This window comes from Trichophyton rubrum (assembly GCF_000151425.1).
Source record: "Trichophyton rubrum CBS 118892 genomic scaffold supercont2.5, whole genome shotgun sequence".
NCBI classification, from domain to species: Eukaryota; Fungi; Ascomycota; class Eurotiomycetes; order Onygenales; family Arthrodermataceae; genus Trichophyton; species Trichophyton rubrum.
The window spans coordinates 806,843-830,982 of NW_003456424.1; the positions used below are offsets into that span (position 1 = coordinate 806,843).

The following is a 24,140-nucleotide window of genomic DNA, read 5'->3' on the forward strand; positions in this document are numbered from 1 at the left end:
ATTTTTTATTTTTTGAAAGACGGGTATGGTACATACAAAGCACGGTGACGAAGAGCACTGTGACTGGATCCGTCAAAGTAAAGGGTCTAGTCTTGTGTTAGTATCGATCATATGAATATGCGAGATGCAACGACCCGCATCTACAAGTCTAGGTGTCAATTACCATGTCATCCTTTCCTATAATGGAGTAGCCTATTGTTAGTATAGAGCTTCATAAATGGAGACGCGGGGTGTAAAAAGAACCAAGTGAGTATAGACGTACCAGCAATCCAGCCTATGACTACAAGAAGCGGTAGCACAAGAAGGGCAATCTGCATGCTCGAGCCGACAGCAACTCCGATAGAGAGATCCATCTTATCCTTCGCTGCCACGGTCACGGCAGTAGCGTGCTCTGCCGCGTTTCCAACGATAGGAAGCAGGATCAAACCAACAAACGTTTCCGAAATGCCACCAGAAGTCGTGATTGCGTCAATAGAGGAAACCTATGTATTTCGGACTTGATGAGCAAGAGAACACGATACTAGCATTCAGGGAAGAAAGTGGTTGCAACATGGAGCAGTTATAGTACGTACCATGGCCTCGGCGCAAAGAGCGACCAGAGCAGTAGAAGCGCAGAGAGTAAACACGGCGACGTATATACTAAGCTGGGGCTCCTCTTCCTCCTCGGGGACGACCACCGGGATCCGCTGGGCATTCTGTCCGCCCATGGAAGCAGAGAAACCAGCTCCAATCTGGGCAATGCCTTTAGAAGCATCACCTTCCTCGACCTTCTTGGATTTTGATCTCTTTTCTACTTTCTCACTAGGCGTGTTGAAGATGGCAGCATGGGACTTGAGCTGGAAGAACAGATAGGCTGCGTACACGATTAGCAAGATGACGCTGGTACCTGCGTGATCGTTAGTTCACCTCTCTAAGCACGGTATCAATACACTGACCCCTGGAAATTTCTGCAATGCCAGCTTCGCCATCTAGTTGATACAGTTAGTAGTCTGAAATATTTATACAGTGGGTATGCCCTAACATACTTCCTGACCAGGTGTGGAAGGCCGTGGGGATAATCAGACTGCCGACGGCCAACGCGAGAAGACTGGATGCAGTTTGAGCTACCGTCACGTTGAAATTCTGCTCCATACGGGTCACTCCTCCAACGAAGAAGGACATGCCCATGACCAGCAGCAGGTTAGACAGTATGCTTCCGATCAGCGAGGTCTGTACAATGACAATCTCATTCTTGAACAACGCAAGGATAGACACAATCAGCTCAACGGCGTTGCTAATTTTACCGTTAGTGCGCAATCGAGTAGAATTCACCTGAGAGGACCACTTACCCAAAGGTGGCATTAAGAAGACCGCCAACAGTCTCTCCAGTTCTGCGAGGCGATTGTTAGGGGCAATACAGCGCAAGTTGAAGCAACCTCAGGGATAAAATTACCTCATAGCGATTTCTTCAGTTCCATATCCGAGCATTGCAGCAAGGGGTCTATCCAATGGGTCAGCATTCTTGGTCCCTGGTTTCCTTCAATCTTTAATAAGCCCAAATCTTACACAATGGCAATGAAATTGACCACGAAGACGGCGACCGAGTTGACCTTGAGGTAGTACATGATAACTTCGGACTGTCAGCACATATCACTTATTAGCGGCCCTGGTCGAGAATTGGGCAACGTACTTCCAGCGGGTGCCGCAAGCAAGAGAATATTGATCCATGAGCTGAACAGGGTAGCTCTCAGCTGGCCGGCAATGGTAAACTGTTTTGCGTGTCCAGCGGCCGGCACATCTTCCCCAGGGGTGGTCTCCTGCTGCTTGTCCATCGACTCTGAGCCTCCCGATTTTCTGTGGACGTCCTGCTCATCGGCCTTGACACCTGCGGCAGCGCGAGTAAGAGGTGCGGTGCTCGTAACGGACTCAGTGCCTCCCTGCATGTCATCGGTCCCAGCAGTCGAAGGCACAGCGCCATGCATAGTCTCTGGCCCCTTGGCCCCGTCCATGTTGGTCATCGTGTAGTTGTTGCTGCCGCCCGCCTCTAGGCTCGACGACAGCGTCCTCTCTGGACGAGATCTTGTTCTCCCAAACGGATTGTGGCTCGGAGCCTCTCCTTCGGCGTCGTACCATGCCAGCGACCTTGCTTGGCTGCGATAGTGATCTGTCCTCCTGTTAGCACGCTGAACGGCGACAAGCAACGACAAGACTTTTCCAAGGAACGACAAGCTTCTTACGCATCCTAGGCCAAACTGTCTGCGCAGTCCCGTAACAACTGATTAATTAGCTAGTTAGCTGGTGGTCAAGCTGGCGGTGCTGTTCGTTGTGCTGTGTAGTAAGTAGACGCTTGTTGTATGGAGGTGAAGAGAAACGTCGTCAGAATCGCCAAAAGGGGAAGACTTCGACGTCCCTTTTATTTCGCTGCATCGCGCCCGCAAACGAACAGCCGCCCGCGTCCCAGCGAAACGAAACTAACTAACATTAATGCTAGCTTGACCAGGGACACCAGCCAGGCTCATCTCCATCACGGTCTCACGATGAAGGAAAAGGGGCCCAATCCGAGCCGTTCCCACTGACCTCCCCCGTATTTCTGCCTGCACCGCCAGCGAGTCAGGAATCAGCAATTGCGCCCCCCTGAACCAGCGCTCCGCCAGGCGCTCCAGCAGCGTTCAGCCACATCGCCCGTATTCGAGCCACCGCAACCCTGCTGCGCGAGGGTGAGCCTAAGCAGTGCAGAGACGCCCAAGAAGCTTAGATGGACGATGCTGGATCAGCCCCCAGCCACAGCCGATCCGTCTCCATCCCACCCGCCGAAGCTGCGTCCCGCCACCTCGAGCTCGCCCTCCAGAGATTGGTAAACCACAGAGCCAAGAGCAACAGGGCTGCGCACACAGCAAAGATGATAGAGCAACGACAAGCTGCGACAGAGACGGCCGTATCGGCGCCCGGAAAGGTGCTGCTTGCGGGAGGCTACCTGGTCCTGGACAGGGACTACACGGGGACTGTTTGTGCCCTGGATGCCAGGATCCATGTGGTGGTGCAACAACAGAGCGTCAAGAGACGGCCGTCTGCGGCGGAGACACAAACAGAGGGCCATGCACAGCTGAACAGCGGCCAGGCAGCGGCAGACGGAGCCGTAGGAGCAGCTGAAATCCCGCCTGCTACCGTCAGCGGCGGGGCGCAGGAGGAAGCGGTGCAGGATACGGTCACCGTCAAGTCACCGCAGTTTGTTGATGCCGTATGGAAGTACAAGATCCAACGATCTGACAACGGAGGCGGTGTCAGGGCCGTCCAATGTGACGATGGGTTCGTTATGCTCTTGCCCCCCCCCCTTTTTTCCCGTTCCCTTGTCTGCACGGCTGTTTCATAAACCTGGTGTCGTTCACCTTAATACGGCCGACGAATCAATATAGCTAATCAGCTCCTGGGCAAACAGGCCCCGAAATCCATTCGTCGAGACGGCTCTGAACTACGCGCTGACATACGTGAGCTATGTTTCTGCCTCCCATAATATCGGCTCCCTCGTCGTGACCATACTCGCGGACGACGACTATTACTCTGAAACCACTGCGAGTGGTTCTCCCAATAGCGGGTATGCAGGATTCAAGAAATTTGGAGTACGGCTGCAGGATGCGCATAAGACAGGCCTAGGCTCGTCCGCCGCACTGGTAACCGCTTTAGTATCTGCCCTGGTCGTTCATCGGACCGTTCAGCCCGAAAAGCTCTCCCAGAACAAAGCAAAATTACATAACTTAGCTCAAGCTGCGCACTGCGCTGCGCAGGGGAAGATAGGCTCTGGTTTCGATGTTGCTGCCGCTGTTTACGGATCGTGCTACTACAGACGGTTCTCTCCGTCTGTACTTGCTGGCCTGGGTGAACCTGGCTCTGCCGGGTTTGAAGATCGCCTATTTGCCGTCGTCGAAGATGTCAACGCTGGTGCTCCATGGGACACTGAGTGCCATGATGTTGGATTCAAGCTACCCATGGGTATCCGAATGGTCCTCTGCGACGTTGACTGCGGCTCCCAGACTCCAGGCATGGTGAAAAAGCTCCTTCGCTGGCGAGACGAAAACCGTGAGGAAGCGGATATTTTATGGGCTAATCTGCAACTAAACAACGAGAAGATACTGTTTGAACTGAGGAAACTGCTTCACAGTCCGGGAGCAGATTTCAACGAGCTGCGCAATCTGCTGCTCAAGTCGAGGATGTGGATTAAAACAATGACAAAGAAGAGCGAAGTCCCCGTTGAGCCAATGGTACAGACAGAGCTATTGGATTCACTTGGTAAACTGGATGGTGTTATTGGCGGTGTTGTTCCCGGTGCGGGGGGTTACGATGCTATTGCCCTGCTCATGATAGATGACCCAGGTGTCTACAATGAGGTCCGCGCACACCTGAATGACTGGCAAAGCACCGTCGAGGATGACTTTGGCGGTAAGATCGAAAGAGTCCGCCTTCTTGGGGTCGGCTACGGCTCTGAAGGCATCCTGAACGAGCTGCCGGTCCGGTACAGTGGCTGGATATAACATGCCAGCCCCGGCCTCGCCGACCATGCCCTAACGCCCCTTATGCAATTTACGATCACGAGTCAACGACTACGTACGGAGTAACTAGACCAGTAATCGAGCGTTTTTCTATTTCTTCTGTCGAGCATCGTTTTAATGTTTACTTGAATGAATAGTTGTTGTCTATTGCTGCTGTTGTTGCTTGTGCTGTTTGCCTGCAGGGCCAATTTTATATCACGTGAGAAAACCACTTTACGCGTAGACGCGAGCTTTACGCGACTTTTTTTTTTCTTTTGCTTATCAAAACTTCGACTTTCAACCCAAAAGACGAGCAGAAGCGAACGACAAGAGATATCGACGACACCGGCTGTTGCAGCCGTTCTATTTTCCTTTTGCTACATGTTAATGCTAATGAGAACTTCGTCATGTCGTCGATTCTAGACCAGCTTATGACTTCGGAGGCAGATGGCGGCCCCATGCTGGGTAGCTCTCAGCGGTCTGACGCCCCGCCAACGAGCTCCCGCCTGCCGCTGGCCTCAGAGAGCAATGCACCCATGAGCGAGGCACCAGAATTTGCCGATGACCAGGTCGTCGGTGCTGGGAGCAGGTCGTCCCGGCGTCCGCGACACCCTATGTACGGCCCAGGACCACCCCCTGTCCGCGATGTAGCCGGTGAAAAGGTGCAGCAGGCCTTTGAGGAAATGCTAGAAACACACGTTGAAGACCCCATGTCATCCGGTGCTCCTCCCACATCATCGGAGATGCTCAGTGATAAATACTATATCTCCCAGATCCACGGAATGCAAAAACTACAGCTCTCTACCCTCTACGTCGACTTTACCCACCTCAACTCGAACCAAGTACTGGCCGATGCAATTATAAACCAATACTACAGATTTCAGCCTTATCTCACAAAGGCGCTACATAATTTGATTGCAAAATACGAGCCTCAGTATTTCCGTGCGCATAAACAGCTTGGAAGTCATTCGTCACAGGCCGGGACTTCAACTGTAGCTCTCGATAGCACAGAACCGGACTCTCTAGCTGGGAAGACCAGGTACCAGCAAACTGATAAAGTGTTTACCCTGGCATTCTATAATCTTCCACTCGTCTCACGGCTTCGACAACTGCGAACGGCACAGATTGGAACGCTTTGCTCCATATCAGGAACGGTCACAAGGACGTCTGAAGTACGTCCAGAACTTGCACTGGGAACATTCATTTGTGGGAACTGTAACAATGTGTGTCCGGATATCGAACAAAGTTTCAAATTTACAGAGCCTACCCAGTGTACAAGTGCTACGTGTGGTAACCGTATCGGATGGCGCCTGGATATAAGGAAAAGCACTTTCGTTGACTGGCAGAAGGTCAAGCTGCAAGAGTCAGCACATGAGATACCCACTGGAAGCATGCCCAGGACGATGGATGTGATCTTACGCGGAGAGATGGTTGACCGTGCAAAGGCCGGTGAAAGGTGTATCTTTACCGGAATGCTTGTTGTGATTCCAGATATCAGCCAATCAGGTCTGCCTGGCGTTCGGCCTGAAGCAACTAAAGACTACGGCAATTTCCGAGGCGGTGACGTTGGTGGCAATGGTGTCAGCGGTCTGAAATCACTTGGTGTGAGAGATCTCACATATCGCCTTGCGTTCCTTGCATGCATGGTGACTCCTGATTTGTCTACCCCTGGCCAGTCGTCAAATCAGAACTTAAGTGGCCAGGCTCCAAATATCTTGTCTTCATTAAACCAGGTTGAGGCTCCAGATGATGTTGAAGAGGAGGCACAAACTGCTCTGCTTCACTCGTTAACCCCTTATGAAGTCCAGGATCTAAAGCAGATGGTGCATTCCGACTACATATATGCCCGACTTATTGATTCAATCGCCCCTATGATTTATGGTCATCATCAGATCAAAAAGGGTTTACTCCTGCAATTAGTCGGCGGAGTTAGCAAACGAACAGTAGAAGAATCGATGCAGCTTCGTGGTGATATAAATATCTGTATTGTTGGTGACCCATCTACCAGCAAGAGTCAATTTTTGAAGTAAGTCAATTCCAAGGCTCTCTGATTTGGTGATGCAGCATTTCTTTGAACTAACTCCTCCCTATAGGTACATTTGTAAGCTGCATCCGCGAGCAGTTTATACCAGTGGTAAAGCGTCATCTGCCGCCGGTCTTACTGCTGCTGTTGTTAAAGATCCTGAAACTGGAGAATTTACAATTGAAGCTGGAGCCCTGATGCTTGCAGTAAGTTGAACCCAACACCGCCATCCCTATAACAAGGATTCTCTAATACCTGTATAGAACGGCGGTGGAATTTGCGCCATCGATGAATTTGACAAGATGGATATAAGCGACCAGGTTGCTATCCATGAAGCCATGGAACAGCAAACTATTTCAATTGCCAAAGCCGGAATTCACACGACTCTTAATGCGCGAGCAAGTATCCTGGCTGCAGCAAACCCTATAGGAGGAAGATATAATCCCAAGACTACTCTCCGAGGAAATCTTAATTTCAGTGCTCCTATCATGAGTCGATTCGACCTTTTCTTTGTTATTCGAGATGACCCCAATGAGGCAGTGGACAGAAACCTTGCAGATCACATTGTAAATGTTCATATGAACCGAGATGAGGCTGTTAAACCTGAATTATCCACAGAGCAGCTACAGAGGTATATCCGGTTTGCGCGAACATTCCGTCCAGTCTTTACCGAAGAGGCGAGAGCTCTTGTTGTTGAGAAATATAAAGAGCTCCGAGCAGACGATGCACAAGGAGGCATGGGCAGAAGCAGCTACAGGATCACTGTGCGACAACTAGAGAGTTTGATTCGATTATCTGAAGCTGTGGCCAAAGCCAATTGTGTGGAAGAGGTCATTCCTAGATTTGTGAAGGAAGCATATGATTTGCTGAGACAGAGTATCGTTACCGTCGAGAAGGATGATGTTGACGTTGACGATGAGGAGGTACCTCCTGCGGCAACCAACCAACCCGATACTGAGGACCACAACATGATGGATGAGGATGAGAATACGCAACAAAACACCGATGTCCCACAAGCCAATGGTGAGAATCGAACGCAGAAGGTGAAGATAACTTACGATAAATACATGCGTGTTCTAAATGTTCTTGTTCGCCGTGTTAATGATGACGAGAACCGGAGCGGAGAGGGTGTTGAAGAAGAGGATCTCATCCTTCATTATCTTGAGCAAGTTGAGTCCGAGCTGAACAATGAAGAAGAGCTAGAGCAAGAGCGATCTTTGGTGACGAAGATATTGAGGAGGATGGTCAAGGTAAGTTTTAATATTGCCTTTGATGAACATTCAGTATACATTAGCTAACATGGCATCACCAAATAGGATAATATCCTTATGCAAATACGTGGAGATGGGCTGATGGAGACTGATGGCGGAGAACAGCCTGCGGAGGAACCTAAAGTGGTATATGTCCTGCACCCGAATTGTGCAGTGGAAGAGATGTAAACGACTGGCCCATCCTGAATTTTAATTTCCCATCTCTTTTCCATGACTATAGCAGTCTTCGTCCTCTTTGGGTCAACGACCATTTATGATATGAAGAATGAATATGTCGGCGACACGATAAAGCAAGGCGTGTGGAATTTACGCTGCAATTTGAAGTCCAAATAGTGCACTCCAAAAGACGGTAAAAGCAGCGTTAACTAATGTCAAAGATCTATATATACCCCTTTTAACAATTACCATGCAACCATGGCTTCTAGTAAATAATACTCTAGATCTAATCTTATAACATACCGCCTTGCTACGACTTCTTATGCCAAAGTATCGTCTCTCGCAAGCCAGGGGTAGAACGCCAAGACCAGTGTCTCCCAGGCTGTTTGACGACCAAACGCCTCCCATCATACTTGAAAAGATCAAGGGCACCGAAACACTCATGATCAACGAGCCACTGCGGCAAGAATCAAATTACTAGCCAATCACCTCTCGCATTAAGCCCACTTGGCGCATCTCGCGTTCGAGATTCCTCGAACACAAAAGTGCGTATCAGTTTTTGACTAAGCGGAACTGCCAGGATAACGAGCGCCAGCCAACAGAAACAGATCCGCAGTGGGAACAGGCCGAGAAATGGCGAGGCGAAGGAATGTCCAGGGCCTCAAGGGTATGAAACCATCGAACATCCATCTTTGAAGCGCGGGAAGCTGACCGGAATTGACAGAAGGCCGCTCTGAAAAGGCGGGAAAGGAGGAGCCGGAGCTTCACGAACCTCGCAAGGACGAGAAGATGAGCCAGCATTCGAAATGGCTGATGCTGGCGCTTGCTAGCGGTGCATTTGCTGCTACGAATGGGCTGTTCGCCAAATTGTAGGTCTTTGGTGGTTATCTGATAGTATCTGATAATTGCCTGCGGTGATGCCTCGGGGAAATCGATACACAATCATTTAGTTAACTAAGTTAATGACGGTTTTTCGAAGCTGTCATGTATAATTCCCTGCTGATAATATTATAGAACTACGACCGAGCTTACCACTAGCATCTCGCGGGCAATCTCGCATATCTTCTCGTCATCAGAGGCGACCACTACACTTGATGTAATAGTGGAATACCTTGTTCGAGCTGTACGTATACTATTCTGAACATTATGGAATGCTGAGATTACCCAGTTTGTATGCTGACTGACCCCTTCAGGCCTTTTTTGGGTTGAATCTACTCTCCAATTTCATTATGTGGACGCTTTTTACCCGTGCCCTGACTGCATCCCCATCAACCACCAAGGTGACCATCACCAATACCACTGCAAATTTCCTGGTCACAGGTATACTAGGTATGCTTGTCTTTAGGGAAAAGGTAAATGCCCAATGGTTAATTGGTGCCACTCTGATGGCTGCTGGGTGTATTATCGTTGGAATGCGAGAGAAGCAGAAAGATGAAGAATCCCCCGGAACCAGCGCTGGAATGAATGAAGGAGAAGATATAGGACTTGCTGAAAATAGAAAATCGGATGAGGATGATGATCTAATAGCCCTTGAGGAGGATTAAGATACTTTTGTATATAGAAGATTGATACTGCTTGGTCGGTTCTTTAGATGTAGAATGTTATAAAGTGGGTGGCATACAATATAAATCTATCGTGTCGTACATAACTACCATTACAGAAATTAAAATCCAAAAATAAAAAATAGCAACCCTAATGGTCCCGTTCTTCCAACTCAAAATGGGTATCCACGTCCTCTGTGCCATCAATTATCTCCACGGATTCATGTCTTCGCTGTTCCTCCTGGGAAACCTGGGTATAGCCTCCTGTCCCGGAAGCAGTTCCTTTTCCTATAAAAATCTTCTTCGCGAGCCCAGTAGACCACAAAATAAGCTGCCATGCCTTTTTTTCTACTATCCCTTCCTCGGGGCCAGCATGGATACCAGCAGTAGCATCGCCGGCAGTGGCAGCGTTAGCATCTGCATGTTCTTGATGTTCCACCTTAAATTGGTACTTTAAGCAATCCTTGACGGTAACAAGGCCCGATAAGTGACCACGGTGCTCAACCAGTATAACTCTCGGTCCCATCTTTTTGAATATTTCCATCACTGTCTCAAGGGCGAGACGAGGATGGACAGTAATTGGAGCCATATCTACGTATGGGCTCAAATCGATCACTCGAGTACCTGATGATGATGCTATATCATCGAATGTAACGGGTGCTGCCCCTGTGTGCCACTCATTTTCCAGATGAGAGGAAGACGAGGGGGTAGAGGGCCCGAATAGGTCGTTAATTGGGGAGCTTGATGCAGGGCCACCGCTGGTTGGAATTTGCTGGCGGACAATCTGGCACCTGGCGTTGGGTGCCAATAAGCCCTCCCGTTTTGCACGTCTGATTGCAAATTGAAGTTCCGTGCGGCCAATGTAACCGACTAAGGTCATCGAGTCAAGATCTTGGACAATAGGAAAACCCTGAAATTTGTGTTTTTGAAGCATCTGTTCGGCCTTGTTTATCGACAGGCCTGCTTCGGTGAACACAACAGGATTGCTTGTCATGGCATGCGAAACTGGGACGTTAAAAATATGCTCTTCCTTGCTATCAAGAAATGGGAATCCATTGAACCAAATCATGCGATCAGCAATACCTCCTTTGCCACAGTGGTCACTAACAGCTTTGGTAACTCCAACAACAATCTGTTCAAAAGTCAAACATACGTTAGCAGGTCCATTATCAGAAATAATGAATAAAATGGTGAATCATATCAAAGCCTTACCATTGTGGGGAGAATATAAGTCAATGCACCTGTTAGTTCATACATGATAACCGTCACTGATATGGTTAAATGCATTATCCCACTTAAAGCAGCACCGGCACCGAGGAGCGCATAGGTTCCCGGGGTAATACACGGAACATCGGGTTCACAAGATGCAAAAAAATGAGAATCTGGAAATCGTTGGTGGAGGGCTTGAACAAGTATTCCAACCATTCTTCCAAAAGAGGCACCAATAGCCATAGAAGGCACGAAGATACCAGCAGGAACCTTGCACCCGTAGGATATGATCACAAAGAATATGCGCAGAACAGTAGCTCCTAGGAGAGAAAGGACCATTGACCAGCGGTTCTTGGCCCTATTAACTGAGTTAGTATGGCCTTCAATCAGGATGATAGGAAAATACTGACTGGCAAATTCCATTGTAATCATGTGGCCCCTCGCACTCCCTAAAAAGTATTTCCATCATCTCGGTCATGTTGATCCTCAAGAACATATTTGGGTAGCAAACCAAAGCCGTGAGGCCTGCTAGGGCTGTAGCCTCGATAATTGGATGCTTTGAGAGATATTTCTTCCTAAATGCCTGTGCTCGCAAATTCCACTTCATGACAAACGCACCATACAAGCCACCAAAAACCCCAAGGATAATAAAGAATATAATCTCGAACGAGTGCCATGATCTATCATATTGAACCTGGAACATGACGAGCTGCCCCGTTCTGAATGGATTTATTATCTAGATAATGTTAGCACTGACATATAACTTGTCATTACGTATGACGTACAGCAAGGACGCCGGTTGCTACCAAAGCACAGAAGTAACTTCTCCAAAGGGTCTTCAGCGGGAAGTATGATGCCATTTCCTGTAGCTCTAGTTAGTTACTAGGTAAATACGTAATTGAGCATTGACGCACCTCAAGAGAGAACAGCACTCCGCCAATGGGACTTCCAAAAGCAACTGCAACGCCGGCAGCGGAGGTTACAGTCAATATCTCTCTGGTTTTAGCAGCGTTTCGTTTATATTTGCCGAACCAACGAGATATCACATTGCCCGTACAGACTGCAAAGTGGACACTAGGGCCTTCTTTACCAATTGCAAGGCCAGAGCCAATAGACAAAGGTAGAGCAAGTGACTTTATCACGAGAGTTCGGGCACCAAGGAATCCTTTCATGATGAAGCCGGCAATGATGACTTTGATTTCAGATATACCAGAACCCGCAGCGTACGGAGCAAATGCATTGACGAGTTTTGCGGAGCAGAAAGCAAAAAGAATCTAGAGAAAAGTTAGGCCGTTATCCGAAGCACATTAGCAAGCCGGTAGGAGAGATCCTACAGCAAACATGAAGTAGACAAAGTAATTGATGAGAGAGAAAGTACTCCATCGCTTCCACTCGGGGCAACCTTGACATATATATGGTCAGTTAATGGCATACAAGTATCACATATATCAAAAGGGGCTACCTACCGCCATCTGCGCCCCAGCAGCAAAAGGCTTCGTTTAGGTAGAATCCAGTGGTACAGTATCCAAGCTTTACGTCTGCCAGCCACTCGGTGACAATATTCAGAAACCCAGCATTGAGACCGATGGCTACACCCACGATTGTCATCACTAGCCATGCCTGGCCTGCATCGTAAGCTTCATCGAGCTTCCGTCTCCAGCCATAGGCGCCCTCCTGGTCCCAGAACCGAGCTCCCTCAGTCCTCCATATGCGTCGACGAGCCTGCTCCTGGACAGCATCCTGGACCCAGTCAATTGTAGTGAAATCCTCATATCGTTTTATCTCGCTAATTTCCTCCGTTATTGCTGTCTGCCTGACGTCGACGCCCGTGGAGGTAGCAGCTCCGCCAGCTGTCTGCGCATGGTCGTGGGTGGGAAGTGAGTAGCTCGACGCCCGCCGCGCCTGGAGATTGGACGGTATAGGAGGATTTGAGGGACGGTTCTGCGATCTGGGACCGGCGGACGAGGACGAGGAGCGGTGTCTCGGGTTCATGACACCGATCTATATGCTGGGTATCATAACTATGACCATACGCCTGCCTACCGACACAATCCAGCAACCAAAAGCCAAAAGAACGGCGGCGGGAACGGAGTAACTATTCACTTCGTCGAGGATCGTCCAAGGCCGGCTGGGGGGGAAACGAACAACACTGTCGAGAGATGCAAGCTTGGTGCAGGCGCAGGGCTGGAGCTGAAGGCGTCGCAAGGCCGCAGTCGGTGGTTGTTCAGTTTCTTTCGTGCTGGCTGTCGCTGTCCGTAGCCGTGCTTGGCCAAGAAAGCGCAAAAAAGGGCGCCTGTCGCTTGTTAAAAATGCTAGCCATCGTCTGACCGAATGACCAACGACACTCTGAACACATCCACACGGGGGGGGCGGACAAAGCAATTCGAGGGCGGCGACACAGTGATAGACCCTTGAAGCTGTTTTGCTCCATTATAATTACTTTCTGGTTCTCGCCGCAGCCGCAGTTGAGTCGAGGATGCCGCCCGCCAAAGCCAGCCGGGAGTCTTCAGGCGAAGCAACCGGCCACACATCCCTGCCGTGTATGTACACTGCGTTCTACAGGTCAAGGCACCTACAGCTAACAGGAGGCATCTACAGTGGCCAGGATAAAACGGATCATTCGAGCGGACGAGGATATAGTACAATGCTCTACGAACGCGACCTTCCTTATCGCTGTGGCGACGGTAAGAACCCCCGTGAGGATGAGAAGGAGGAGCAGGGAGCGGGAAAAGAAGGATTCAGTCATTATTTTGAGGGCTAACGCTTTACTGGCGCACTGTGTAGGAGATGTTCGTTCAGTATCTCACCGAGCAAGGATATAATGTGGTCAAATCCAACAACCTGAAGAATCTACGATACGCAGATATAGGTACGCCCCTCGCAAATGTCTCTACTCTGTGAAGTATGCTAATAGCCTATGCTTAGCCACTGCTGTTTCGCGTATCGACAACCTCGAATTCCTATCGGACGTGATACCGAAGACGACCACGTACGGGAAATTCAAAGAGAAGCGGGCAAAGGAAAAGGCAAAGGAAGACGGCCAAGTTGCGAACCAGCGGACGCTAAAGGAGATGCAAGTACGCCAGAATGGGACGCCAGAGCACTCGCGGGAGGAATCAATGGTTGACGTGGGTGAGCAGAACGTGAACGAGCTGTCTCCGCGTCCGCCGATGGTCATACACGCCTCGCAATCCCGGAGCAGGCTGGTCGACGAAGGGTCAGCCCAGCAACGGCCGAGCAAGGATGACGACGACGACGTCGAGATGGCACTTTAAACACATGCATGCATTTTTCCTTTCCCTTTCTTCTCTCCGGGTTGGGCGTGGGACGGCGTCTGGCTTGTTATATATTCGACTCATTACCCATTGGCTGGTGCATGGAGCAGGTATAAATGATACATAAAAACATCGTCGTTCTCTTCGCCTTGCCCCCCCCTCTTCCTGTAACAATCATTCGTAGTATCACTGTGCGTTGCCGTCGTCGAGTAGAGCATCATTTATCTCGCTACTCTTAAGCACATCGTTCTGCAGGCCGTAGTAGGCCTGATGTGGTGCAGGCCCAGCCAGCCAATCAGTGCGCGGATGATTCCGGCCCTTCGACAGAAAAAAACCCAAAACCGACGCAACTTCATCGAAACTCCAACCTCAACCTCGACCAGCTCGACCATTCAAGCCACCACCACCGCCCCCAGACCGACCGACCGACCGACGTCTGCGTGCAAGTCTACCGGTTGCGCTCAATTGCTCGTCTCCAGGCTCGCCATGTCGTCTCTTGCCGCCTCTTCCGCCAGCTCGCTCCGGGCGTGTGCCCGACATGCCAGCGTTGTCCCTCGCGCCCTCGCTGCCTCTTCCATCGCCCAGCAGCGACGAGGAGGAGCCTCAGATGCCTCCGCGAGTGCTTCGTTCGACAGCCCGTTCACCAAAAGCAGCGGCTCTACCTCGACCTACAAGATTCCTAGCTTCGGCAAATATGCTAGCCCTCGTCGTGAGAGCACAAACAAGACCTTCTCCTACTTCGTTGTTGGTTCCATGGGCATGATGACCGCTGTCGGCGCTAAGGCTACTGTCCAAGGTGCGTTCTATCTTCACGCTGGTTGATGCTGGCTGTCAATTGGAGGATGGGAAAGAGGTTGTGGATGAATAGACTGGATGTGGACTTTGTGACTTCGGCTGACATGTCCGGGCTTCATACAGATTTCCTTCTCAACATGTCTGCCTCTGCCGATGTTTTGGCCCAGGCCAAGGTCGAAATCGCCCTTAACTCGATCCCAGAGGGCAAGAACGTGCGTTACTACCCATCTACCTACACACCTTTGCACATATAATTATGCACCTTCATACTCACGCCACGACGTTAGGTAATCATCAAATGGCGAGGAAAGCCCGTTTTCATCCGTCACCGAACTGCCAGTGAAATTCAGGAAGCCCAAGAGACCAAGTGGGAAAACCTTCGAGACCCCCAGCCAGATTCTGACCGTGTCAAAAACCCCGAATGGCTTATCATGTTGGGTAAGTAGCCCGATTATCTTTGACTCGGCCCTGAGTTTGAAGTTATCTTGTCTAACGTATATATAGGCGTTTGCACCCACCTTGGATGTGTTCCAATTGGCGAAGCTGGCGACTTTGGCGGCTGGTTCTGCCCCTGCCACGGCTCTCACTACGATATCTCTGGCCGTATCCGAAAGGGTCCCGCTCCATTGAACTTGGAGGTTCCAATCTACGACTTCCCAAGCGATGACACCCTCGTTATTGGTTAAGCGGACCGTTTTCAATTCCAACCAACCGATCCACTTTAACTTTCAGCAATCACCGAGTTGGTTATGTTTCAGCCCTGGGAAAACAGACCCACGAAAATAGACGTCACAATACAAAAAATGCGCTAGCATCAATTTCTACTCGTCACCGGTCCTCCTATTACTCGCGGGATGTAGTGATTGCTCTGTTCTAGACGGAATTGTACAACTCATCTCAGGGCTACTCCGACTTTTGATTTTGCTTGGAAGTCTGTTCATACCTGTATTACTTCCCCCGCTTTTTTTCCCTATGTCTCACCTACCTGCTCTATTTCAAGGCTTTTCAGCCTCTTCGTTTCCTTGTCTGCATCTCCAGTTTCCCTTGTATTATTCTCCATATATAAAGCCCTCCTCCGCTTTCATGTATTTCTCCTCCCTCTCTCGAACTAAAATATACAGGAATCTATTGATAGAAATAATGAGCATGGAAGGTTAGACAAACTTCAATACTAAAGATAGGGAAATTTTCGTTGTTTCTATTATTCTACGTATCTAGATGATGTGTCGAAAGGCTGTTCTATGTACAAATGGTATACAGTCTATATGGGATCTTCATTTTCTCACACTTCCATCCTATATTTTTTTACTCAAACTCATCAAGACCCATAACCAGATAATATAGGTATTCATCACTTACCCCAGCCGGGAAATTGCAAAAAGGACTCCGCCCATCACTGCAGCACCTATCGCCGCACTTTCCAACACCACGGTGGTCAAGTCTCGTTGTAGGATAGTAACACGTCGTTCAGTAAAGAAAGCCTGAGAGGTCTTTCCCCAGGCCTCAGGTGCTAGGTCGAGATCCGGCGGAAGCATGGGTGTCAGAGGTGGTAATTCTAGTATCGTTGATTCTGCCTCTACAGAGGTGTGCTGCGTATGCTTTCCCTCCGCAGGTATCTCAGTAGCGGATTCAGATTTATCCGTCCCTTCTGGTAAATCTGACGTATCTGATGCTACAACACCAGCATCTTTCTCGGGCTCAGAAGTTGGCTTCTCGTGTTCAACAGCCGCAGAAATTTCCTTAGTATGCCGGCTATTTTCTTTCTCCAATGCCTCCGCGACTTTTTCCTCAAAACCTTTGACCAGTCTTCGCCTCCTCCAAGGCTCAACGGCAATCTGGAAGACTAAGAAAAGCAGTACATTGACACCCATCAGGCCCCACGTACCCCACGTACTCATGCGCCGAATTTTATCGGACCAAACCTGCTCTTCATGATAGCGTGTTAAGATATTTTTGCTTAACTCAGCAGTTGCTTCCTCGGCTTCACGTTCAGCATTCGAGAGCGCTTCTTGTGTTTCTATCTCTGCCCGCTCATTGACATGATCGGATCGATAAAGAGAGGTGAATCGTTCGAGATCTGTAGGCGTCCAAGCATGTTTTCTCTGCAGAAGTTCATTGACTTCACGCTGGGAGGCAGAACGGCAGTTTATAGCTGAAGAGTAGGCTTCCTTTGCTCGACGAACTTTCTCACGAGTACGGCGCACTAGTTCCTCTACATATTAATCGCAGTTAGAGCGTATCCTACTAAGCAGAAATGCCGGAATACTAGCACACACCTTGGGCCCGAATGTCCTGCTTCAGTTTCTCAATAACAGTATACCCAGTAAGATCGTTTAGATGCTGTCCGGCAACAAAAATGTTGGACTGCAAATTATCCATTAATTCTCCGAATTTCTTCGAGAGATTGGAACGTAGATGCTCCTCCTGAGAAGGGAGTTCACTTTTGTTGAAGGCCTGTGGTTTTACCGGGCTAGGAACATCTGCTACCGCCCCATCCTCCCTGCCATCATTGGCTGTTGCCTTTTTAGCCCCTTCCTGGGTATCCTTGTCATTATGAGTGGAATAGAACCTCGAAGATGCGCGCAATTGACATATTAAGCAAACGAATGCATTGTTCCCAGGCCACGGTTGATGGCCGGGCGGGCGATGGATGGGTTGGGACGGAAAGCTTCGTAGTCGACTAGCCGCACGGAAAGACCTAGATTGAGTGAGTGACCCGGGCCGAAGAGACTCCCTGAGTAAGGAAAACGGTGTATACCGCATGCCCGGCATGTCAGACAGCGTTTTGAAGACGGCTTGTGGTCTCATAAAGACATCGCAAGTTGTTGATACTGTTGAGCTCGTCGGTAGTCAATATTTAAGATTACGTAATTGAAATACAGTTAGCTAATTGTATGTTTCTCAATAATTCATTGGCTAATCTTAATATATTTTGTTAATCAAGGAACCAATAACAGTGTATTAATGCTTTAATTTTTACTCTAACAATATGAAGATCTTGGAGCAAGTCTCTTTCCTTCCCTTCTATCAACTCAGTCTTATTTATATATTCCAAGGACTTCAGGTAACTATCTAACTCTTTAAAGTAGCATATATTACCTCGTACTAATTCCCATACACTAACACAGTACCTGTTAATTAGTGTCTGATTATAACTTCCCTGCTTCAATTCTTACTGTCGTCCAAGGCAAGGATTTGAGGATGCGGTTAAGCCTGCAATGTTAATCATTTAGCAAGTTTATTCTTCTTCGATATGGACGGCTGATGGTTTTATACCTTCTTATACCCTCAACTATCAGCTCTTCCTCATTGGTATATACAAGCCGGAACCAACCTGGCTCCATCCCATTCTCTTCGCTTGGATGGAGGAATAAGCCACCTTCAGAGAATCTCTCTGCTAGGGCGAATTCTTTATCTTTCTGTGTCAATGGCTGGGAGGAAGTGCTAGGTGGTAAGTATTTCGACAAGTCCAACCAAACGAAACATCCAGCATTCCTATCCAGTGAATCATATTTTAGCCCTGTCCTTTTTAATCTTGTAATATATCACTGGCCGGAGGAGTGATTTACTCACGTTCCTTGCAAATAGGGAATACCATGCTGCCGGAGAAGTCCGGTAACAAAGCGGTAGGCCTTGAGTACCCGATTTTGGGTATTTTGAAGGTAAGTTGCCGCGAATTTTTCGTCATTCAAAATGGTGGCTGAAATGTCTAGAGAGATTCCTGACGGGTTAATCTGTCGTCTAAATTCCAAAAAGGCTGTTAGATTTTTTTAAAAAAAATATATTGTTTATATATGACTCCAAACTTACGAAGTTGAACGGACGGCCTTTACTACCAATGGATTTTTGGTAATCAGACAGCCTACCCGGAGTCCTGGAGCACAGAAGTCCTTTTGAGCATTATCGTCAGCGGTTATTAGGAAAGTTATTGCAGGCAGTATCATGCTCACCTTGCTCATCCCATATATAACATGGAGAAGTTTTTCATCCATCAATCCCTCAGTGTTGATACTCAAAGTGGAAACAAACGGAATCGCTCCGCTTTCCCGAGAATCGAAAACAGAGAGTGCGTATATCTCGTCACTGATCAAGTGAATTTGATACTTCCGACATAACTTGAATAACTCTACAAGGGTTTCGCGGGAATAACAGCGTCCTGCTTCCCATCAGCGTCTAACATCTATATGCTGGAAGGCTTTGATAATTATAAACATAAATCAAGACTTACCAAGTGGGTTATGAGGATTCACGATTATCAGTCCCCGAATCTTGACACCCCTGGCCTCAGCAGCAACTATTGCTTCCTCATATTTCTTCACGCATCCCGGAGTGAAGCCCTCAAGTGCACCTGTATCAGCGTAGACGATTTCAACACCAGCTCTGTTTCCCCAATCCATTTTGAACCTGCCATAAATTGGCCGACTGACCAACATTCCATCACCAACTTCTGCGAGTGCGAACGCAAGTTGCTCACTCAGTGATGGAATGGAGTTGGTTGCAAGTATCTCGCTACTCTTCAAAGGGACATATGGATCAAAGTATCTGTTGACGAAAGCTGCCATTGCAGCTGGGAATTTTGGACCGCCACCTGCACTGGAACTATAGGACAATACTGACTTATCGAATTGGATCTAAGAGCGTATTCCAATGAATAATTTGTGGCCCGGGGACTAGCTATCGAATAGATGTAGCTTACCTTGCTATTGATGTATGTCGTTAATTCCTCGAAAGCAAGCGGCTAATGATTATCAGCATTCTAATATTACAAATAATAAGAAGAGAAAAGAGCAATTTTTTCAATCAGACACTCACATTTTCCGCTACGTTAAGTGATATCAATCCAGATGGGTTTGATTTCGCATCATATTCGGGTTTCCCAAATAGTGCCCTCCACGGCTCATCGATCACCGCAGTGATCTTTTCGCCTCGAGATGACAGCATTGTCGGCTTTCCAGTATCTATCCAATCAGATGGGCAAGAGTTCAGTGAAGTCTCATGCAAGTAGAAGCTTCACCCTCTATGGAAGGCCTTGGGCCTTTTTATATTACCCGCTGATCCCGTTTTTCTTTGCGGGGGCGCCAACACCTGATACTTGTCTAACATGGATCATGCCTCCCTTTCAGCGCCCTTCGCAAAGCGGCGGAGGTGGCCATTGAGAACTCTCAAAGAGGCTCGGCTTCACGGTTTATTCGAACTGCATGGTGGGTAACTTAACTAACTAGCAAGGGCCAGGTTGTTCCAACAGCCAAAGAAAGTCTGCAGTATATTTCTCTTGACATGTAAGATAATCGATAGGGTTCTGGGGCAACAGGAACCGCTAACGAAGCTTGTTACGTATTTTTTTATTGAGGGAGGTGAGTGCTCTGCGAAGAGTAAAACAAGGGGAAAGGGGTGTTAGTGATATTGTACATGTGGGTTGCAGCGTTATAAAGTGGCCTCCGACTCCTGTAGTCTAAGCAAACATTATTCCAGAATGCAGTTAACTACTTAGGCCGCTTCTTCCAGAAAATTTACCAACTTGGTAACGAGATCACACGCTCGGCCGTGGCACCCTGACAAATCCTTTTCTTTCTCCCAGAGGTCCCTGCATGATCTCAGAGTCTCGAGAACTGTCTCCCGTGCTTGAATCTGGCAGAGATGTTCCGTGGGTAATTCTAAAGGAGAGTCATTTTTAATTAGGTGGAAACATAAAGTCATTGCAGCCGTGAAGAAATCTTGCTTGAAAATACCAGAGAACCATGTCGAGACGCCGCGGTTATGTGCTGCCTGTTCACCTAGTTCTCTCTGCTGCACAAGAAGTGCAAGAGAGCACTCTAAAGACGACCAGTAAGCAACCGAGTATTCGATAAATGCTTGAGGTAGCCTGGCAAAACGACCGTGCAATGTGAGTAGTACTCGACGGAAATAGACATTAAGAAGGATCTTTTCAAAATCAATATCAATGGGTGTGCATTCGGTAGGCTCGACCAGGCGTCTTGGAGGTGACTGGAGAATGATTTCATATTCTTTCATCTTGAACCTTAGCTGTCGATCGTACTCCAGAACATCTTCATACTGAAAAGACGAATCTGCTGAATTTACTGCTCTCAGAATTTCAGCAACCAGTGGGAAAACATCGTGTAAAATGACCAGCACGGTGGCGTCTGTTCTTTCTGGAAGCAGTCGACTGGGTATTTCGCCACTGAACGACTCGTTTATTTCCTCTTCGTTTATATTCGCAGGTTGAACGCAAGTAAATGTCTCTATTGTCATCTGAAGTGGCATCCCTGAGAGCAACGACTGCTTGAGATCCATAAAGCATATTACAGCCCATAGCCGATTCCTCATCTCGGCATGGAAGGGCGAATAGAACTTATTGCTATTGCTCGAATGGAGGCCCGTCAGCATTGCTAGCCGAACCATAAGACCAGTGAGTGGCCAGCACGCTTCATGTTCAGAACATGACATCGTATGTATCTGTTTTGCAAGGACAATGAGACATAGCGTTCTGAGATTAGCTAATGTCGGTCGATACAGGAATGGAGTGAGCCTGAGACAGGTTTCTGCAGCAGTTAGCAGTGTATTGCGTAGCTCGCTGTAATGCCCTGTTGATTCGGGATTTTCAGCCCTAGCAGCGTCACATCCTAGGGCGAGAATAGTAAAATATTGTGCAAGCCAGCTATCGTCAGCCGCATTAGGCTGATCCCAAAATGCTTGGACTTGGAGCTGGAAAGTTGGAACATGAAGTATGCGGTGTGATGTTTCAATAACATCAAGGTAAGATTGGACGAACTTGTCTGCTACGTCTCGGCTAGGTAGGGAAGCTAACATTGCCTTTCTTGTTGACTTGGAACGACGAGGTTTTTCACCAAAAGGATAATTTGGTGACCATGAACTCTCAAGGACATTTTTAGTATCATCATCAGGAATTAGTTTCTTGTCCTGAGAACAAGATGGGGTATATAGACTCTCCATCTATGTGTTGTTAGCATTAGGATGTATCAGAAGGAGTAGGAGCTAGAAGACGATAGCTATACATCTTGGATTAGAGGGGCCCAATGGGCCGGTGTGCGGAATTTGGATCTCCATATTCGATGTGTGACCGGTGCTTGGGGGATATCACTAGAAGGTCGGGAAAGCAGGCCATCATCGTCGGCTGTCCTTTCGGGTTTTGCGTAAACGCACTCGTCACCCCTATTTATCTTTGAACAACGACCGCAAGGTAACCGACGATCACAGCGTACCTTCATACGTCGGCAGCGAACACAAGATATTGTATTTCGCTTTCTCCTGCGTGATACCCAGTGCTGTGGCCCGGCCTCTGTGAGAGAATACAAGCCGTTGCATGGGGGTTCATGTCCCTTCGGCACTCCCCCAGAGCGTATGTTAGAAGATATAGTCTTAGCGGGTAAGGGTAATTAAGGCCAACAGAGGGTGGACATATGCATACATTCAATGCTTCAGTGGAATCGAGAGGCTCGCTCACATCAGAGGCTGAAGACGAGGCGGCACTGTTCCGGTCCACTCTCCATGGATTGCCCTGATTGGGGCTAGCGGGATCAGATAATGCAGTGTAAGACGCAGACGAGGATTCGTGAGAGAGGCCTGGTTCCTCTATATGATATGAACATTCGCGGCTCGTCTTGGAGCACCGCGAGCACTGTGGTTTCCCTCTGTCGCAGCGCACCTTTGCCTTCCGACATGCTTCACAGGTCTGAACTGCCCGTGTCCTTGCCATTGTCCAGTTGATAGGCAGTTGGGATGGTAGAAATTAGTTAAAAAACATATAGAAATTGAAGCCTCAAGAGAAGCAAATAGTGGTATCTCGTAGTTGGTAGCCTAGCCAAACAATATATGTTCGGCCGAAATCGAATCGGCCTGCTGGGCGCGCTTTTGCTGTAAAGTCCGAGACTTGTAAGTGACTAGTTAGCTAGTCTCCCCACAAGGTTGATCTGATAACTCAGAACGAAGCAATTGAAACGGGAGGAACGAAACTTCTGGCCAGTAGGAATGTTCTCTCCGTCCTACGTCTCGTATATAGACGAGATGTCGGAGGCAGCGATATGCTTGTGTGACGGACGGGAAGAAGTCGAAAAGGGGGCCGAGGCCAATCTTATCTGATTGATAATCTTATCTCCGCCGATCAGATAACTAGTTAAACCCACTGGGCAGGTAACAGTCAAGCAAGTGGCCAGCCAGCAAAGAGAGAGGTTTGACAGCGCGGGAAGAAGGTCGCAAGGGCCACAGTAGAGTGGACACGATAAGATTCCTCCAGTATTTATTTCTTCACCAGCCTTTAACACCTGTGGTAATTGGCCGCAGTAATCATTAACTAGCCTGGCGCTGCCTGTGCTTAGTTTCCTCAGCTTCGGCAAAACACTTCTATTTTAAGCTGAAACCAGCAGTAACTAAGCCAGCCAGCCCCTTGCAAATGCAGTAAGCAGCCTTTGATCACCGGGGGATAAGCTGCTCAACACATGATCACGTTCATCCCCTTCTTCCGTCCAGACCCCGGACTGCAAGCTGGTCATGACAAGCACTAGGGGAAGACATGATTGCCTTCAGCCGAGGCAAGGCGACCTTGATGACACTCTCCACAAAGTCCGTCAGTACTGGCATAACCTAGCGCAGCAAGCTGTCACTCAATATAGGAATGGTATTCCTTTTCAATACCTTCGGCCCGAGAACATACCCAAGCATGTACCCGCGATGCTGGATGCAGAGTCTCGCGGGACTTCGAATAAGTTTGTCTCCAGAGGTGTGCTATACAGTGCAGTAGAGAGGGTGTGGGTAACCTCAGAAGATGGTGAGCGTGGAATCAATGGAAAGCAGAAGACACGAGCTGCTTTATCTGGATAGAATCTCAAGAGCCTATCCCCAGTGGTCGGTACAAGAATATATATATATATATATACGTTATACGGCAACAATGAACGTTATATTATTGAATTTAATATTACTCCCGATTGGAGCCAAATTACAATATATTTTATATCTCTAAGCAATGACACCTCCGTCTCTCTGGTTTTACTGTCTATCAGGTCTCATGGAGAGAGTCGTTCTACTTTCCATTTGAAGGTTTTCTCATTGCCGTCCATCTCATCGGTACTGTGTTTCCTGACGTACCTGAAGCGGTCGTGCAACCTGCTCTTTCTACCTTGCCAGAACTCTACGGACTCTGGAACAAGTCGGACTCCACCCCAGAATGGCGGCAGGGGAATCTCCTTGACGTCCGCGAACCGGGCTTCCATCTCCTTCACTCGATTCTCGAGGACAGACCGTCCGTCATCTCCTTCCTCAGCACCTGGCTGATCATTTGACCAGAGCCGTTTACTCTGTTGGCTTGCCCAAGCACCGATTTGACTTCCTCTTTCACGCACACGCCAGTA

General features: G+C 48.5%; 13 protein-coding genes across 13 annotated transcripts; 7 read left to right on the forward strand and 6 right to left on the reverse strand.

The window, feature by feature from the left end:
* Window positions 1-148: 148 nt before the first annotated feature.
* On the reverse strand, window positions 149-1,997 carry TERG_05023 (calcium/proton exchanger; the record flags this gene model as incomplete). Its single annotated transcript, XM_003234380.1, has 9 exons — window positions 149-177; window positions 263-482; window positions 573-886; window positions 936-968; window positions 1,026-1,273; window positions 1,329-1,370; window positions 1,433-1,480; window positions 1,546-1,609; window positions 1,670-1,997. 9 exons carry the CDS (start codon window positions 1,995-1,997, stop codon window positions 149-151), a joined length of 1,326 nt encoding a protein of 441 aa, XP_003234428.1.
* Window positions 1,998-3,962: 1,965 nt separating this feature from the next.
* On the forward strand, window positions 3,963-4,505 carry TERG_05024 (uncharacterized protein; the record flags this gene model as incomplete). Its single annotated transcript, XM_003234381.2, has 1 exon — window positions 3,963-4,505. The coding sequence occupies one exon, from the start codon at window positions 3,963-3,965 to the stop codon at window positions 4,503-4,505; it is 543 nt and encodes a 180-aa protein (XP_003234429.2).
* Window positions 4,506-4,909: 404 nt separating this feature from the next.
* Window positions 4,910-8,334, forward strand: TERG_05025 (uncharacterized protein; the record flags this gene model as incomplete). Its single annotated transcript, XM_003234382.2, has 4 exons — window positions 4,910-6,528; window positions 6,596-6,731; window positions 6,789-7,775; window positions 7,842-8,334. 4 exons carry the CDS (start codon window positions 4,910-4,912, stop codon window positions 7,962-7,964), a joined length of 2,865 nt encoding a protein of 954 aa, XP_003234430.1. The 3' UTR covers window positions 7,965-8,334.
* A 251-nt stretch (window positions 8,335-8,585) lies between these two features.
* Window positions 8,586-9,496, forward strand: TERG_05026 (uncharacterized protein; the record flags this gene model as incomplete). Its single annotated transcript, XM_003234383.1, has 4 exons — window positions 8,586-8,619; window positions 8,677-8,821; window positions 8,967-9,075; window positions 9,146-9,496. 4 exons carry the CDS (start codon window positions 8,586-8,588, stop codon window positions 9,494-9,496), a joined length of 639 nt encoding a protein of 212 aa, XP_003234431.1.
* Window positions 9,497-9,644: 148 nt separating this feature from the next.
* TERG_05027 (uncharacterized protein) lies at window positions 9,645-11,134 on the reverse strand (the record flags this gene model as incomplete). Its single annotated transcript, XM_047748357.1, has 2 exons — window positions 9,645-10,625; window positions 10,706-11,134. 2 exons carry the CDS (start codon window positions 11,132-11,134, stop codon window positions 9,645-9,647), a joined length of 1,410 nt encoding a protein of 469 aa, XP_047604337.1.
* Window positions 11,135-11,641: 507 nt separating this feature from the next.
* TERG_12227 (uncharacterized protein) lies at window positions 11,642-11,980 on the forward strand (the record flags this gene model as incomplete). Its single annotated transcript, XM_047751218.1, has 1 exon — window positions 11,642-11,980. The coding sequence occupies one exon, from the start codon at window positions 11,642-11,644 to the stop codon at window positions 11,978-11,980; it is 339 nt and encodes a 112-aa protein (XP_047606487.1).
* A 1,198-nt stretch (window positions 11,981-13,178) lies between these two features.
* On the forward strand, window positions 13,179-13,977 carry TERG_05028 (uncharacterized protein; the record flags this gene model as incomplete). Its single annotated transcript, XM_003234385.1, has 4 exons — window positions 13,179-13,242; window positions 13,301-13,386; window positions 13,487-13,571; window positions 13,628-13,977. The coding sequence occupies 4 exons, from the start codon at window positions 13,179-13,181 to the stop codon at window positions 13,975-13,977; spliced, it is 585 nt and encodes a 194-aa protein (XP_003234433.1).
* A 270-nt stretch (window positions 13,978-14,247) lies between these two features.
* TERG_05029 (ubiquinol-cytochrome c reductase, iron-sulfur subunit) lies at window positions 14,248-15,458 on the forward strand (the record flags this gene model as incomplete). Its single annotated transcript, XM_003234386.1, has 4 exons — window positions 14,248-14,773; window positions 14,896-14,984; window positions 15,060-15,210; window positions 15,277-15,458. 4 exons carry the CDS (start codon window positions 14,248-14,250, stop codon window positions 15,456-15,458), a joined length of 948 nt encoding a protein of 315 aa, XP_003234434.1.
* A 669-nt stretch (window positions 15,459-16,127) lies between these two features.
* On the reverse strand, window positions 16,128-17,580 carry TERG_05030 (uncharacterized protein; the record flags this gene model as incomplete). Its single annotated transcript, XM_003234387.2, has 2 exons — window positions 16,128-16,984; window positions 17,049-17,580. The coding sequence occupies 2 exons, from the start codon at window positions 17,578-17,580 to the stop codon at window positions 16,128-16,130; spliced, it is 1,389 nt and encodes a 462-aa protein (XP_003234435.2).
* A 761-nt stretch (window positions 17,581-18,341) lies between these two features.
* On the reverse strand, window positions 18,342-19,713 carry TERG_05031 (uncharacterized protein; the record flags this gene model as incomplete). Its single annotated transcript, XM_003234388.2, has 6 exons — window positions 18,342-18,513; window positions 18,583-18,662; window positions 18,723-18,931; window positions 19,001-19,403; window positions 19,469-19,510; window positions 19,585-19,713. 6 exons carry the CDS (start codon window positions 19,711-19,713, stop codon window positions 18,342-18,344), a joined length of 1,035 nt encoding a protein of 344 aa, XP_003234436.2.
* Window positions 19,714-20,259: 546 nt separating this feature from the next.
* On the reverse strand, window positions 20,260-22,489 carry TERG_05032 (uncharacterized protein; the record flags this gene model as incomplete). Its single annotated transcript, XM_047748358.1, has 3 exons — window positions 20,260-21,726; window positions 21,789-22,112; window positions 22,202-22,489. 3 exons carry the CDS (start codon window positions 22,487-22,489, stop codon window positions 20,260-20,262), a joined length of 2,079 nt encoding a protein of 692 aa, XP_047604338.1.
* A 458-nt stretch (window positions 22,490-22,947) lies between these two features.
* TERG_12228 (uncharacterized protein) lies at window positions 22,948-23,667 on the forward strand. The gene has a single exon (XM_047751219.1). The coding sequence runs from the start codon at window positions 23,281-23,283 to the stop codon at window positions 23,608-23,610; it is 330 nt and encodes a 109-aa protein (XP_047606488.1). The 5' UTR covers window positions 22,948-23,280; the 3' UTR covers window positions 23,611-23,667.
* Window positions 23,668-23,690: 23 nt separating this feature from the next.
* Window positions 23,691-24,131, reverse strand: TERG_08845 (uncharacterized protein). The gene has a single exon (XM_047749014.1). The coding sequence runs from the start codon at window positions 24,000-24,002 to the stop codon at window positions 23,796-23,798; it is 207 nt and encodes a 68-aa protein (XP_047604339.1). The 5' UTR covers window positions 24,003-24,131; the 3' UTR covers window positions 23,691-23,795.
* Between the last annotated feature and the right edge of the window lie 9 nt (window positions 24,132-24,140).